The 15,465-nt window shown below is 40.3% G+C and overlaps 1 protein-coding gene across 5 annotated transcripts in view; it reads left to right on the top strand.

The window, feature by feature from the left end:
* The window catches only part of elavl2 (ELAV like neuron-specific RNA binding protein 2), a 31,158-nt gene extending 16,083 nt beyond the window's left edge, over nt 1-15,075 (top strand). For all 5 annotated transcript variants that reach the window (XM_076881837.1, XM_004554472.5, XM_012920008.3 and 2 more), the window contains 5 exons: nt 4,924-5,027; nt 7,747-7,900; nt 9,696-9,921; nt 10,486-10,524; nt 12,322-15,075. In XM_076881837.1, coding sequence (XP_076737952.1) covers nt 4,924-5,027; nt 7,747-7,900; nt 9,696-9,921; nt 10,486-10,524; nt 12,322-12,652 — 854 coding nt within the window. In that variant the 3' untranslated portion in view covers nt 12,653-15,075. The remainder of the gene's footprint in view (nt 1-4,923; nt 5,028-7,746; nt 7,901-9,695; nt 9,922-10,485; nt 10,525-12,321) is intronic.
* Nucleotides 15,076-15,465: the final 390 nt, after the last annotated feature.

The raw sequence follows: 15,465 nt of genomic DNA, 5'->3' as shown, positions 1-15,465 counted from the left end.
ATGTGACATGAGCAGCTAGATAATGGTCGAGGCTGCAGGATTCTCACTACTAGCTGTTTGTGGTTAAGGTTATGGAGACCTTTCAGCCTGTCTCTCTGCCTGAGATGAAAATCCATTTGTTTTGTTTGCATTTTCTTCTGAATCAACAGTCAGCGGAGAGAGCGAGCAGAGCTTTTCCTTGAAATGATGCTTGAGGCTGAGAGAGGGGTGGCTGAGGGATGCAGTGACTTTAGATCCTGTGACTCTGACCTACATTAAATTAACATGTCAACTGTACACCCACCCACTTTGAAATATTCATGTTAATATTTCAGTTCCTGTGTATACCTGATCATTATTCACAGGTCTGTCTTTGCAGGGTTGCTACTATTCCCAAAAGTTACTGCTTCATTTTTAAAAATGCTGTCAAATCCTCATACTATGTCGAGCTAAATTGTCTCTCGCTGCCTCCAACTACACCAGCTGCATTCTCTTATGCTTTCTCTAAAAAGCATTTCTGTTATAGCTGTATTTGTAGAGCCGATTCTTTGGACTGCCACAACAGATGTTTAAATCAGAGAGGTTATATTTCATTGGTGTAAACAAATGATAGCAAAGAGTAGACCACAAACCCAGGATGGTACTTGTGGGCATAGAAGACGGAGGGGGGTCTTATTATTTATTTATTGAATTTAAACTATTTACATGCAGTGATGATGAAAAATTATTAGTCTTGCCTGGGATAAATGCCCTCGTGTAGCCATGCATAAAATAAATGTATTTAATAATGTGTGAAATGGGTTGCGTTGACTTGACAAGTGATCCCTGTTTAAAATCAGTGTACAGCACAGCCTACTTGGGTGATTGAACATAAACAACGTTTGATAGGTTGCATATTTAGGCGAGCTAGTGTGAACGCAACACTCAAACTAATTTTCCGAGCGAGGCACTAAATGAAACGTGTTGTTTGAAATCAGCCTGCCCCTGTGTGAAAACGATTTAAGTACTACGAGGTCCTGATTCATGCATGCCGCAGCTGAAATGTAGGCTTTGATTCAGGAAACGATAGAAGCGCTCTGTGGACGAGTTTTGTTTTGGGTGACAAGACATGAACCTGTATGTTGCCTCGTCTTTTCTTTTAGTATGGGTAATTTTCACTTCAAACAAGACATAAATAGACGTTAGTCTTGATCCAGGTGCTTTGAGCTTGATGATTTGCGCTCTTAAATGTTGGTTTTTATATCTTTTCCACTAGGTGTGTGTGTGTGTGTGTGTGTGTGTGTGTGTGTGTGTGTGTGTGTGTGTGAGAGTGAAATATTTTGTACAAATAGACGTTCTGTGTCCATTAAGTACACTGAATCCTTGCATATAGTTTGAATTTTGACGTTAAAAGATAACAGAACTTGATTTCTCTGAACAGACTAAAGTGCCTCTTCCAAACTTTTGACATGCTTATTAGACTCTGTTCAAAGAAGTCTTGCCATTAGCTAATGCTGTGGTTTTTAAATATGGTCAGTTTACCTTTAAAACACTAATTAGCACAGCCTTTTCAGGTAGCTGTAATTAAACAATTAAAACCCTTGCTTGATCCAGCTAACTATAGACTGATCTCCAGCCTTGCTTCATTTTTAAACACGTAAAACAGCTGAGTGATCATCTGCAGAGCAATGATTTCGAGTCAGAGTGCAAAGCAGCACAGATGGATGATTGTCTGATGGTGTTCTAGTCTTTGTCCTCCTTCGACCTCAGTGTAATATTCAGTACAGTTCACAACATTTACTACAGAGATTTAAAAACATGTTATTAAAGGAAATGTGTTGCACCGGCTTGAGTTGTATTTATGGATTTAGGTTGCTGAGGGAGTTCAACACGGTACTGTGCCGGGACAGGACTTTTTTACATGTTTACCAATATAACCTGAAGTAAACACTACATGCATTTAACCATAGCATGTACAGGTGTATCTTGGAGAGATTTATTTTTCTTCTTCTATGGTGGGACTCGACTGAGATGGAAGCACGGTGACTCACTTGTGGTTCTCAGTTTTCCTCAAGTACAATGGGAGGCAGAGCCTGTATATGGAACCAGCTCCCATTTGGATTCAGGAGACACGCTCCCTCTCTCTGCTTTTAAGATTGGGCTTCAAACTTTCCTTTTTCATAAAACTTTCAGTTAAGGATGTTTCATTTGACCCTGAACCATTGCATCCATAGTTAAGCTGCTATAGGTTCAGGCTGCTGGGGGATTTCTCACGATGCACTCAGTGTTTCTCCTTCACCCGCCTCTCTTCACTCCCTCTGCGTTTACATGACACTACTTTGTCTTCCTTCTCCAGTGCTTGTTGTGCTCGTCTCTCTGTGCTGTGTGGTCCTCTCCTCTCCTTTCCAATCTCCCTTAAACTGGTTTCTCCAGCTTTTTCACCCTACCATCATCAGGTTTTGGCTCATGGGGAACTTGTTAGGATTCTCACTCTTTAACATTGCAGGGTTTTTACCTTGAAACACAAAGTGTTTTGAGGCGACCGTTGTGATTGTCACTATGAATAAAACTGAGTGACAGTTGCAGCAGGCTCTTTAGTGAATCAGTGCTTAGATGAAGTCTGTTGCTGCAAACTCTAAAAGATCAGTGTGGCTATTTTGTAATTATATTTATTTTTGTTGAAGTAGAAATGCAGCCAGCTGGAGACGGTGAATTCTTGGCTCTCCAGCTGGCAGAAGATGCATGTCAAAGAGCATGCTTAAGGAAGGTAAATTATAGGTAACTGTGTGCATTTGCATAAACAGCCCTGCCTTAAGCAAATTAAAGCTCTGAAAAGGGCATTAATCCCCACTATTGAGCTCTAGTTTCTATCAATGTACAAGTTAAATTTAATATAGAAGCTGCACTTTTGATTTGAAAATAAGCTTTTAAAGTAGTGCTTTTTACCCCTTTAAGGGAGCTTGAATTGGTGCTTAATAAAATACCCTTAATGTTATTCAGAACCTCGGTTGTTTCTCAGGAATGATTCTCATATCCCCTCCAGACTCTGTTGCTTTTGTCTCTCCCTTGGCCCTTTGGCATTGGATTTAAGCCAGCCTACATCTGTGCGCTGCTGCTACATCAGATGTTGAGTAATCACCAGAGAGAGATGCATGCTTCCTCTTTGCTTTAAATGTTCACGCTTTGGCTGCTGCTGCAGAAAGCAGCTTAGTCTGTGTCATTTTCCTCCCACTATGGATAGCAGTAGGTCTGTACTGGAAGCTGGGTGCAGCTCTCTGAAAGTGCTTCTCAGCATGTCTCTGCTGCTCCTTTAATGACAGCTGAAAGCCAACAAGTTGTTTGTTAAAGGGCCTCTTGTCTTTACAGTGGATGCGATGGATGTTAGACACTCCATAGGAAGGTGTCACAAAAGCTTTGCATGCTCGTATAGAGCGTCTGTAGGGGAACATTGTACAGCAAGCATTTTGCCCTCAGGGCTCAAGTAGATGTTTCATTTCACCAGCTCATTTCAAAGACTTGGCATATTTCTCCTGGCGATAATGTTCCCTGACCTGGAGGTGAAATTAAGTTTATGAACTTGGTGAGTCACTGCTTGTTCTGCTGTGATCAAGCAGTGAGATGGATTAAAAGCGGTATGGGAGTATATAGGGAGTTCAGCTGCGTAGAAAAGCAGTCTCGAGATATTTCATAGTTGGATGTTTAATTATTGTAAACAAAATTTAGTGTGCTCTGAGTTACAGTTCAGCCTGTTTAGGTGCAACACAGAAACCCAAAGATCAGGGACATTTATCAGTTGAAAATGCATTTATTATTAAATTGTTATGCTTGATTATATGACTAAATATCTTAATATCATAACAGTAATAATCCTATAACTAACCAGCAGTGGGATTTCAGTCCTTGAACCGTGCAGAGTAGTAAGGAATGGGTTCATACAGCTATTCACTGTAGCGATGCATCAACAAGGACAACTTACTGGTGCAAGAAAGCATCACCAGATAAATGCTGAGATAAATGTGTCCATTCTCATTACAAAATACTTGCATGAATGGGGACAGTCATTTAATATCTAAAATTTAAATTGACAGATTACTTTAAATTCCGCTTATCACCTGTGCAGTGGTGCACAGATGTGACGGTGTCTGTTACAGTATTGTGTACTAGACATGAATGTCTCAATGAGAGCTTTTTTGGGCGGTAGGAAAAAATGTATATATTTTTGGCAGTTTGAAGCATGGAGTGAGTTAATATATCACTGAAAGAATAGAAAGTCTAGTTTTACGTGCATTTAATTAGGGGCACCTGAGAGATGGAGAAAAGTCTATATTGAAGAGAAAAAATCTGCTACTGCAGGAAGAACTTCTGCCGCAATCATTGCTTTAATATAACTAATCAAAGTGCAGGTTAATGGTGTCATGAGCCTCACTGTCAGAGATTTAAATTATTTTTAATTTCCCAAAACTTTCCGATACTATTCAGCTTGTTTATATATGTGCTGCATTAATATGGTGAAACTGCTCGAGATGGTGAACTTGACCGGCAGTGAAATTGCAGAGAAACCCAGGATGTGGGTGGAGGAAATTGAATTGCCTCTGTGCACATAGTGAGTGGGTGTCAATCTATTGTACATTTTAGAGATAAACTGCAGCGGGAGGGGAAGACATTGAGCCTCGGCTACTTCGCTCTGTCGTAGATGAGTTGGTGTGAAAGCAGAGCAATTGCTTGTCATTTTTAATTTAAAACCTGTTTGTCAAAGAGCGTGTTTAGTTTGTTTACAACCTGTGGTAAATTTCCTGAGATTTGTAGGAAATGGTTTGACCTCTGTGCTGTGCCAGATATGAGATTGTTTGGGGAGGGGGTAAAACCACATTTATGCTAATTCTGCTGATTCTAAAAAGACCTGTTTTTGCACACATTTGTCTTAAATTTCATGTCACATTAATTTTATTTATATTGTGATTGCAGGGCAGAGCCTAGGCTATGGATTTGTGAATTATGTGGACCCAAAGGATGCAGAAAAGGCCATCAATACCTTAAATGGCTTGAGACTTCAGACCAAAACCATCAAGGTAAGACATCATATGTTATCCTTTTTGACAGGTTTGAAAAAATAAATAAAAATGTCTTACCGGTTATGTCTGGCTCTGTAGGTTGGAGTCGAGACATAATGAGGCTGGAGCAGTGTGGGGTGTAAAGGGAGCCTATTGTTAATCTGGGCACAGGCGGCTTTGCTTGGGCCTCTAGTAGAGCAGAACTGTTTCTATGGTTGCATGTGCTGTAGCACTGCTGTATGTCTTTACAGGGAGGTGGCTGCCATTAGCATTCATCAGGCAATGTAGCACTCAATGTGCTGGTGGAGAAACTCATTTGCTTCATATAGTGCTGCAGGATTTGTGGATGGTGGAGTCAGATTATTAGATGTGATACTTTTTTTTTCTTTTTTTTGTGCTGGCCTTACGAGGAGCTAGCCTTCTCATATCAGGCAGAAAGCTATTAGAGAATTTCTGTGGGCAAAAACATATTTTGTAATAGAAAATTGATGTTTGAATAGCACCAAATTTGTAAGCTGTACGCTTGATTATTTCTGTTTTTAACACTTCAATATTGTGCAGATGTGGCATGTCATGACAGCGGAAGATGTAGTGTTGTGAGCCATACCGCTTCAATTCCACAAATCGGAGCCCATCTTTCTCATGTCGCTGCCTGTCTCAGTTCATACCCCTGAAAGTAGAACATGGTAACATTGCCTTATGCATCACACATCCGAAACTCTCTAGCTGCCCTGTCAGAAGTGCAAATAAACCCAGTGAAGTGGGGGAATATACTTTGCAAATATTAGCATTAAATAAAGTGTGAAGGTTAGACTATGGAGGAGGCTGGGCAGGGGGCTTTAGCTTTTACTGTTATCACTCTACTCTTCACCGGTGGTACACGGCAGATTTTGAGGTGTGGTCACTTGACCTTTATTTATTCCCATAAAATGATGGCAGAGGAATAAAGATGAGTGTGACGCTAGGGGGAACACACTCACACACTCTGTTCTTTCTTTGTCTGATTCTCTCAATTCTCTTCCACAAAACCATCCTCCAACACTTCTTATCACATCAGCTCTGAAAATTTCGGCTGCTTTGGTTCCTGCAGATTATCAGACAAATCTCGACATAACCGAAAATCAGAATCAGAATACTTTATTGATCCCTGGGGGAAATTATTTTTTGTTACAGTGCTCCATTTTAAACCAACATTAAGACAAGACAGACAATACGCTAACTAAGAATAGTACAATATATACATATATATACATATATATACATACATACATACATAAGTCACTCATAAATAAATAGTTGGAAAAGAAACGTGTAGCTGTAGCAGCAAACAGTGTGTTAAGTGGATGCGTTGTACAGGGAGATGGCCACAGGCAGGAATGATTTCCTGTGTCGTTCAGTGGTGCTTTTCGGTAATCTCAGTCTCTCACTGAACGAGCTCCTGTGACTGACCAGCATGTCATGGAGTGGGTGGGAGGTGTTATCCAACATTGTCTTTATCTTGGACAGCATCCGCCTCTCCGACACCACCTTGAGGGAGTCCAGCTCCATCCCCACAACATTGCTGGCCTTACGGATCAGTTTATTAAGTCTGTTGGCATCTGCGACCCTCAGCCTGCTCCCCCAGCATGCAACAGCATAGAGGATCGCACTGGCCACAACAGACTCATAGAAAATGAGATGGTGCATGGAGAAAAATGAATTTGACTGCTGAGGGGTGTAATGATGTATTGATCCACATGACCTGGTAGAGGATTGAGTCTACCTCTCTTTGCTATTACTTGTCTGGGTTTCTGGATGGATGTTTGTTTGCGCCCCATATTTATTCTAGCCTATTGCTGGAGATTTTTCTGATGTAATCTGAATTCAGAGGCAACAAAACCTCTAGAGTAGTTCAGATGAAGGTAAAGAGGCAGCCACGTTGCTGTGTAGAGCGATTTTTAACACTTTGGGGTTTTTTAAAATTTTGTTTTATTTTGAAAGATGAGCTTTCTTGATGGGCCTGACGTTTAAATTGTCAGGGAGTTGAGGGACAAAATGTGACAGGTTAAACTCTTTGTGGACAGGCTGGTTTGTCAGTGTCCAATTAATAATAATAAAAATGTTTTAGTGTTTAGGTTTGCACTGAGGAAGACAGCAGCAGAAACCGGCAATGCACCACCCTAATGTTGCTAAAACCCAGCTGCTAACACTTACATCCTTTATATTAACTAATATGTTACAAACACATCGAGTCACTGCAGTTTGTGTACACCACTTCTTTTTTTCCTTTTTCTTTTTTTTTTTGCAAAGCCCTGATTTCCTTTCACCTGCATTAATGGGGTCCCTCGGGTTAAGGATGGGAAAAGTTGAGCTCATTTTGGGACATTTTCAAACGTAGCCGACGGTCTGTATTGAATGTCTGGTTTGTGGTCTCACTGTGTTATCACGTGATGGTTAAAGTTGGAATACAGATGGTTTTACAAACACTGGCAGGCTTGATGTCTGCTGGCTATGATGTTAGGAGATGCCCTACACAGTAATGTAGTCTACAGAAGACGGTGTATTTAGTTTATCATGTGATGCAGTTCTGTGTGTGGCCTGCAAGTTCACTCACACGTGAGTTAGTTTATATTCTCTCCGCTATGACTCCGTTACAGCCTCTGTTCGGAGATAAGAATCAAAGGTGATGGATGGTCTAACCTGCTTGTGCGTAAACTGGCTGTAATATACTGAGGTCAACAACTGTTTCCACTTGTAGGTTTCCTATGCGCGTCCAAGCTCCGCCTCCATCAGAGATGCAAATTTATACGTCAGTGGCCTGCCAAAAACTATGACTCAGAAGGAACTGGAGCAGCTCTTCTCTCAGTACGGACGCATTATTACCTCACGCATTCTGGTGGACCAGGTGACTGGTGAGTACAGCATGACAGCTTCCCCTCGTCTTTGTTCCATCTTCACTCTGTCACGCCCATCCTCCCATTTCCCTCCTGACTGCCAGCAAAATGACACAACCAGGACTGAGAAATACATCAGAGGTGTTGCTACGAGGTTCCCAAAAATGCAATTTTCCACCAGACGTGCTCATAAATATGCATAGATGGAATATAAAATTGAGTATAAAGTAGCAGGACTCGATGCGTCATAATTTCTCCCTCCTGCCTGCACTTACTCCCTTTTCTCTTTCCATCCCCAAGGTGTACATGCGATACCTGTTTTATGGCAAGAAATGAAATGCATTTAGAGCAGTTATATTCTCCTTTCCTCAGCTGTCAAGCAGAAGCCTTATGAAACACTGATAAACAGAATCTTTCACTGGGACATTTCCCAGTGGTTCTGTCCCACTGCTGAAGCTTATTCCTTCTGGCGTGTGTTATGGGAATGGCTGTTTTCATAGTTTTCAAACATAAAACCACTTGTTCCTTGAGGATTCAATGGTCTTACCTTAGTATTAATAACCCAGCTCAGTCTTTCTGCAACCTGCAACTTTTTTATGTATAGAAATAACAGAAATGTGTTAATGAGCTAAAAATGTAAAAGTAGCAAAATGTGCAGCAAAAACTTCTTACACAAATGACATGGGAGGCTGGCCTGATTGACCAATACTGGCAAAGACTGCGCTCATTGGCAGGCAGCAGTCACATATGTGACCGAGGGGAATGACATGCACTGGTGTCCCAACAGGGCATTAAGAGGGTAAATAAGTTGAAGCAGCAAGTCAAGAGTGATGCAGCCCACTTAAAAGCCATTAAATCACATGGAGCCCACCTCAACTTAAATCCTCTCAAATCAATGTACAGGAGAAAGTGTTATTAAACCAATTAAATGTGCTGTCGCCTATAAATTGCTAATCAACCATATGTAAGATTAAGGCTGATGTGTGACTCACCTGCCACTGTGACACAAACTTCAGTATAAGTGCAGTAAGTTTAGGTCAGACTGTCACAAACTAACAGCTTATATTACCAGTTTTTATTCATTTTTATTTAAATTTATTTATGTAAATACATAACTGTACATACTTGAGTGATTTCAAACTGCATTTTATTACTATGGCCCACCTGCAGCACATTTGCAACCCAACAGGGGGCCCCGACCCACACTTTGGGAATCACTGAGTTAAACGAATAACTAAATATGAATAATTAGCTTGTGTCTCTAGAGTGTGTCAAAGACCAAGTACCTGCGTCATCAGTTTTTCTACATCTGTGCTAACATAATGTAGCTTTTTCCTAATGTTCAGCTGCTAATAACAGGCAGTAAAATGTCACTTTACAGAGAAATTACAGCTGTTAAACTGCTACCAGCCTAGTTATATATAAAGTTTACTTCATAGATGTCCATAAATACATGTCACTGCTGATGTATGTCCTCCTCCTGTGTGTGTATGTTGTGTTATTTAATGAATTTCCAGACGTGGAACGCACTTCACTGTTAATACATACAAATATAAAAAAGCACATGTTTGTGGTCACGCATGCTGTAAGGTCATGCTTTTAAAACTGGAGTAAGAAATTACTTTACAGTGTAGTGACAGACCTTGAAAGCAGTTCACTGTACTACTGGGTAAAATGGTAAAGTCATATTGGAGGGGAATAAAAAGGCATATTGGCATTAAACGAGTCTACTTAAAAGGCTGATCATTAGGTCATGTTTTGACAGTCGGGTGAAGCTCAGTATGACTAATCTGGAGTTACTGGGCTCTCTCAGGTGTTTCCAGAGGAGTTGGCTTCATTCGTTTTGACCGGCGAGTTGAGGCTGAGGAGGCCATCAAGGGTCTGAACTGTCAGAAGCCGCCTGGTGCCACCGAACCCATTACAGTCAAGTTTGCAAACAACCCGAGCCAAAAGACCAGCCAGGCGCTGCTGTCCCAGCTCTATCAGTCACCCAATCGAAGGTACCCAGGACCCCTCGCACAGCAGGCACAACGCTTCAGGTAAAAGGGGCACACCAAAAAAGTATAATGCTGCTAGTGAAGCTGATTTTGTTGACCCTCTGAGGTTTTTGGATATTAGCATTTAAATTGTCTCACTGGCAGTATCGTGAAAATATTCTGTGTCGGAGCTCGTCGGTACTCTGGGCAGAATATATCATCCCCATTATTACATTCTTGACTTTGCGGCATGTTGCAGACGTAGGCCTACCACACAATCGGGTTTAAACAGATGTTTGGCAAATGTGGAAATGAGATGAGCAATGAATGAACAAATTGTGCAAGTTAGTCCAAAAAATGTGTTAATTTTCAGTGTGCTGATTGATGTCAGTGGTTGTTAAAGCTGCCACCCTGTCAGCCTAATTGACCCTTTTTCTGTATGAACTGCAAGTCTCCTGTTGGCTGTGTTGTGAAGGATGACTGGGAAAATTTAAGTGGAACAGCAGACTTTAATCGTGGTATCAGACCCATTACTCATCTTTGTCATCCTGTCAAAACTCATCAGCTTCCTGAAAAGTTTCTTTCTTATAAAATTAATTTGTCTGTTGGTGTTTTGCTTTTTTTAAGGTTGGACAATCTGCTGAACATGGCCTACGGAGTCAAAAGGTAAATTGACTTTCTGTTTTAGATTCTGTAGTCTGCCTTAATTGATCCTTGAGGGAAATTCCGAGCTAACGTGAGGGAGCTGATGGGATACATTTTGTTGTTTATTTCCTATGAGCTCTATGGCAGCATTGTGTAGGTAGTTAACACTGCATAAAGTGGCACTGATTCAATATGAGACTGCTGCTCAAAGCAAATGCTTTTCTGTGCATCCACAACAAATATACACACAATTCAGTTGGTGTGGGTGAATCAGGCTGTTTGTCTTCACAGTAAGTCATGATGTAAATATTGAACAGCTGCTGCAGATGCCTAAAGGCAGACCTGTGTATGCTGAGAGCATAGGCTGGAGGGGCAGGGTCTCTCCATTGTATTAGACCAGCGGAGGATGTCAAAAACTACCTGCTAAATTTATCTGATTTAAGTCGCTCTTACTGCCTGATGTGGCATCGTTTCTGGTTTGGTTTACAATTTCTAAAGCATAAATAACATGACTGCGTTGTCTGTAGGTTGCCAACCGGGTCGATATCCTTTAATCTAATTGAGTATTTAGTGCGTTAATACTAAAGCGCAGCATGTGGTCTGCTCAGCTGCCATGTTGGAGAATCTGAAGTGCAGTTTGTGGCAAAATGTGGTGACTCTTTATGGTTTGAACAAAGCAGAGTCTCTGTATCTTTGGGGACACGGAGGTGACTGCTTTAGTGGCCATGCTCAGTGTTTAACATAAACGGGTTTAGGTATTTGTCCTTTAAACGTGTTCTCTGAAATAAGGAAACTGTATAAAATCAGCTGCTGGTGATGCAGTGGAGCGCTTTAATCTAGAGCTAATGTCACAACATGTGATAGATTAAAGCACTGTCTACGCCGCTTGTCTACATAACAAAGGGCAGACTCTTACAATCTTAATCGCTATTGCACAAAATTGCACGTTTGTATTGAGCTTTGCACTCTTACCTTGATCTATTATGGACAGCCCTGTCCTGTTTTAAACTTTGTTGCGTCAGACGTCTTTCAGGATTCGCCGGGATACCAGTTTGTCTCAGTTCAGTTTTATAAGAATGTCTTCCTCGTGTGTGATTGAAGTCCAGTTCTCTGAAAGCTCAAAGAGCCGTCACCAGCAGCAATTGACGTGCGATTTCTCCTCTGCCGTGCTCGTTGGCTGACGTCTTGGTTGCCAAATTTCTCTGTGGGTCCTTGATGCTGGGAGCACACCTGTCATAGTGGATGTTCCCTGAGAGGCCAAGTGGAGCAGCTAATCTTGTGTGACACCTGCTGCAATAATTCATAGGCTTTTCATGCACTTTGAATTTTGTTTCTTAAATCTGCAAAAGCACACTTACCGAAGGCCAGAGCCTTTCTGTGCCTCGTTATTATGCTCTTGGCAACTGCCGCATTTATATAGAATTTATTTCCCTTTATGATTTGCCAGTTTTTGATTTGGAGGAAATAATTTCCTTTGCAGTTGTGAAGCTACAAACTAAATGTGTGGGGAGTAGCTCGAGGACTGAATCTGTGCATTTATTCTGAGGGTTGCTGCTCAGGTGACTTGCTGCAGAAGATGAAGGAAGTGTGTTTTGTGAAAAATCTGATTATGTAATTCCTGAAATGAAAGAATGGCACTAGCACCATATGGCCATAGAAGCATCCATGGCTCACGATGTCAATGTGTGGGTAGAGCTGATCCCTGCCTTGTCACACTCTGTTAGGCTTGTTGGTACGATCTCCTGTCTTATAAAATGGCCCGTTTTGTGCTCATTTTGGCTCTTGCCTTGAACCATGTTACTTTTTGTGTTTTAACAGCAGGTTCTCCCCGATGGCCATTGATGGGGTGACCAGCTTGGCTGGCATCAACATCCCGGGGCACGCAGGCACTGGCTGGTGCATCTTCGTCTACAACCTGGCTCCGGACGCAGATGAAAGCATCCTTTGGCAGATGTTCGGGCCGTTTGGTGCTGTCACAAACGTCAAGGTTATCCGCGACTTTAACACAAACAAGTGCAAAGGATTTGGTTTTGTCACCATGACTAATTACGACGAGGCAGCTGTGGCCATCGCCAGCTTGAATGGATACCGCCTTGGGGACAGAGTTCTGCAAGTGTCATTCAAAACCAACAAAACACACAAAGCCTGAAACTCAGATTGTTTCTAGAAAACTCACCAGAAAATGGAAACAGAAAATGGAAGCGTATTGACCGTAACTTTCTACATTAGTAACAAGAGCTTTGTAAATCAGTGTTGCGAAGAAAAACGATATTTAGCGTCCAACAATGTGATCTCTTTTTTTTCCTTCTCTTTTTTCCCATTGCTACACTTTGAATCTTCTCTATACTTTAAAACAGAAAAATACCTGCAGGTCTTGATGCCTGTCATGTTGACTTCTCTTGCTGTCTTTACAGATGGACCATCTAAAATGTTACTCTAGGTTTTGTCATTTTGTTGCACATCTGCTTTGAAACAGTAAGTCTTGTAAGGTTATGTGTAGTGATTTTTCTTTGTACTTCTGTGTCCTGATTTGCCACACGTGCGTTTATGCCTTCGGTGGTTAGCAAGTACTTGCGTTGAACTATTTGCGGTTCTGTTAATTTTGTAAGTATTCTGTTTCCTGTAATATCAGTTGGTTATTGGTTGGCTGCATAATGTTGCTTATTGTACAATTAACAGATAAAAAGACAAAAAAAAAGATTCTTAAAGCAGTACCTTGCCAAAGAGCTAAGAACCTCTTTGATGTGGGTTTAAAAGCATCTATTTTTATAAAAAGAAAAATTTGGAGAAACTTTTTACTGGACCTGGAACAAAATATTTTGACTTGGATACTTTGAGAAATATCTTCATATGACACCTTGTGAGCTTTTGAACTTTACAAGAAAGTTTGCAGTGGTTGAAATTTCTGGAGAGATTTATGATGTAAAAGATACCTTTTGAGATCTTTGTATTACCTTTAGATTATAGAATCAGTGGCAGTGCTGGTTTCATTTGTAAAATCATCTGTGGGTCCCCCCCCCCCCTCCCCTCGGTCGTCTGGTCGTTACGGCTAGCGACTCGCTTTCCGGTCTGATTTGGAAACGGACAAAACTTCAAAGGTTGATCTGCAAAAAGTGCATGAAAAATTAAAAACATGGAGATATCATAAAGGTAAATGGGGGATTTAAAAAAAGGGAAAAAAGAAAAATCAGTTCTTCCTCTAAGATTCCCTTCAGATGGAGCTCATGGTGTTTTGTGGTGTATCTACAATATCATTAGACTGATTTTTGTCTTAATATCAACCAATGAGGGTTTTTACATACTTTGTATGAAAGATTGAAGACAAGCCAGTGAAGGCAGCAGCATCAAAAAACAACTAGCGTGACAAATAGAAGGGTTCCTCCTGAGCTTTGAGCTGTGTAAATAAGTCCTTTTTTATGTTGAGTACTTGGCAGACTTTGGTTTTTGTTTGGACTTCATTGAAAAGTGTTATTATATACAACTTTCTTTTCAGGACTGTGTAAGGTCTTTTTTTTGTTTTTGGGTCTTTATTTTCAGTTTCTCTTCAGTTGAAATACTTGAGTTGTCGTCCTATGGACTAGCATTAGTGCATCAGATTTGTTGGTTGTTAGGTCTGTAGATAGTCTTGCTTCGTTAAAAAAAAAAAGGTATTAAGAAACTATAGACATTTGTTTTGGTTTTTTTTTTTTTTATATATAAACATTATAGATATATATTTATGTGGTAAAGAATGGATATAAACCACAGTTTTGAACTATTTGATTACTTTTTTCATACTCATATCTCTATATATAAATATATACGTAATGCATATAACCTGTCTTTAAAATCGTAAAAAGGTGTATATTGCTTTATTCACTTTGGGGAAGGGCGGTGAAGCAGTTCCATTAACAATAGCAAAGTTGGTTGCAGAAGTTTGTCAACATCTAGCTCATCTCAAACACATGAATGGAGGCTGGTTGAGCCTTAGATGCACTGAATACTGCACCTGCATCCTGCTTGGTATTTCAACCGATTATTAGTCATGCTTTCCCTTAAACGAGCAGTGTGCTATGCATTATATAATTATCTTTGCAACTGCTTTTTCTTGTTTATCTATTCCTTCTTTGTGTTACTTGTACAAGTTAAACTTTAAGTCTAGATGAGTTGTGATACTTGCTGCTGTAGGGAAGAGACAACATTTGTCATGCCTGACCTGCCACTGCTGAGAATAAGTTTTGTTTTTCCTTTATGTAACCGCTTGATGTTTTTTTTTGTTTTTTTTCTCTATTTATTTTATTTTTTTCCTTTTATTTTTTATTTATTTATTTATTTATTTTTGGTTTTGGGAAATTGTGCTGCAGGTCTGGCATGAGGAAATGTTTCCTCCCATCCCTCTTTTCTCAATTCTTAATATGAGAGTGATTATTTATTTGAAGTTGTATAGTCTGACTTGGTTCACAGCATTTTTGGAATAGAATCTTTTTGTTAAGTATTTAAAAGGATGTACATGTTCTTTACTTTGTGTTTGGATACTTTTGGATTTATTTATTTTTCCATGTTCAGTACATCAATAAATAAGTTGAAGGGCAATGAAGCTTTGTGATTGGATCATTCCTGTTTCCTGTCTGACAGGAAACTGAGTTTTATTAACTACATGCCGAAATGTTTAGTTTTAAACTGTTGTGCTTTAAGCTGGAAACGACCCCCCATTAACTAGCCAGTCTAATTGCTTTGCTTTTCACTTGACAGTTGCTCAAATGTTTCAGTACTTAGGCTTCCTTAAAAAAAGCAATATGCAGTTTTTAACTTTGTTTAAATGATATGATGCACTTCCCTGCTGATGGGCAGATTTCCGGGCTTTTAATGCTCTCTGCTTCTGTAGTAATTCTCTCCACGTACACGAGAAAGCCAAATAGATTTGCAGAATGTTTAAATGCCTGGTGACTCAAACTTTACTGGCAGTGAAATGGTAGGGTTCAT

Source organism: Maylandia zebra, linkage group LG3 (genome assembly GCF_041146795.1).
Source record: "Maylandia zebra isolate NMK-2024a linkage group LG3, Mzebra_GT3a, whole genome shotgun sequence".
Classification (NCBI taxonomy): domain Eukaryota; kingdom Metazoa; phylum Chordata; class Actinopteri; order Cichliformes; family Cichlidae; genus Maylandia; species Maylandia zebra.
The sequence above is the reverse complement of the archived record's forward strand: the minus strand, read 5'-3'. Positions and strand labels throughout refer to the sequence as shown.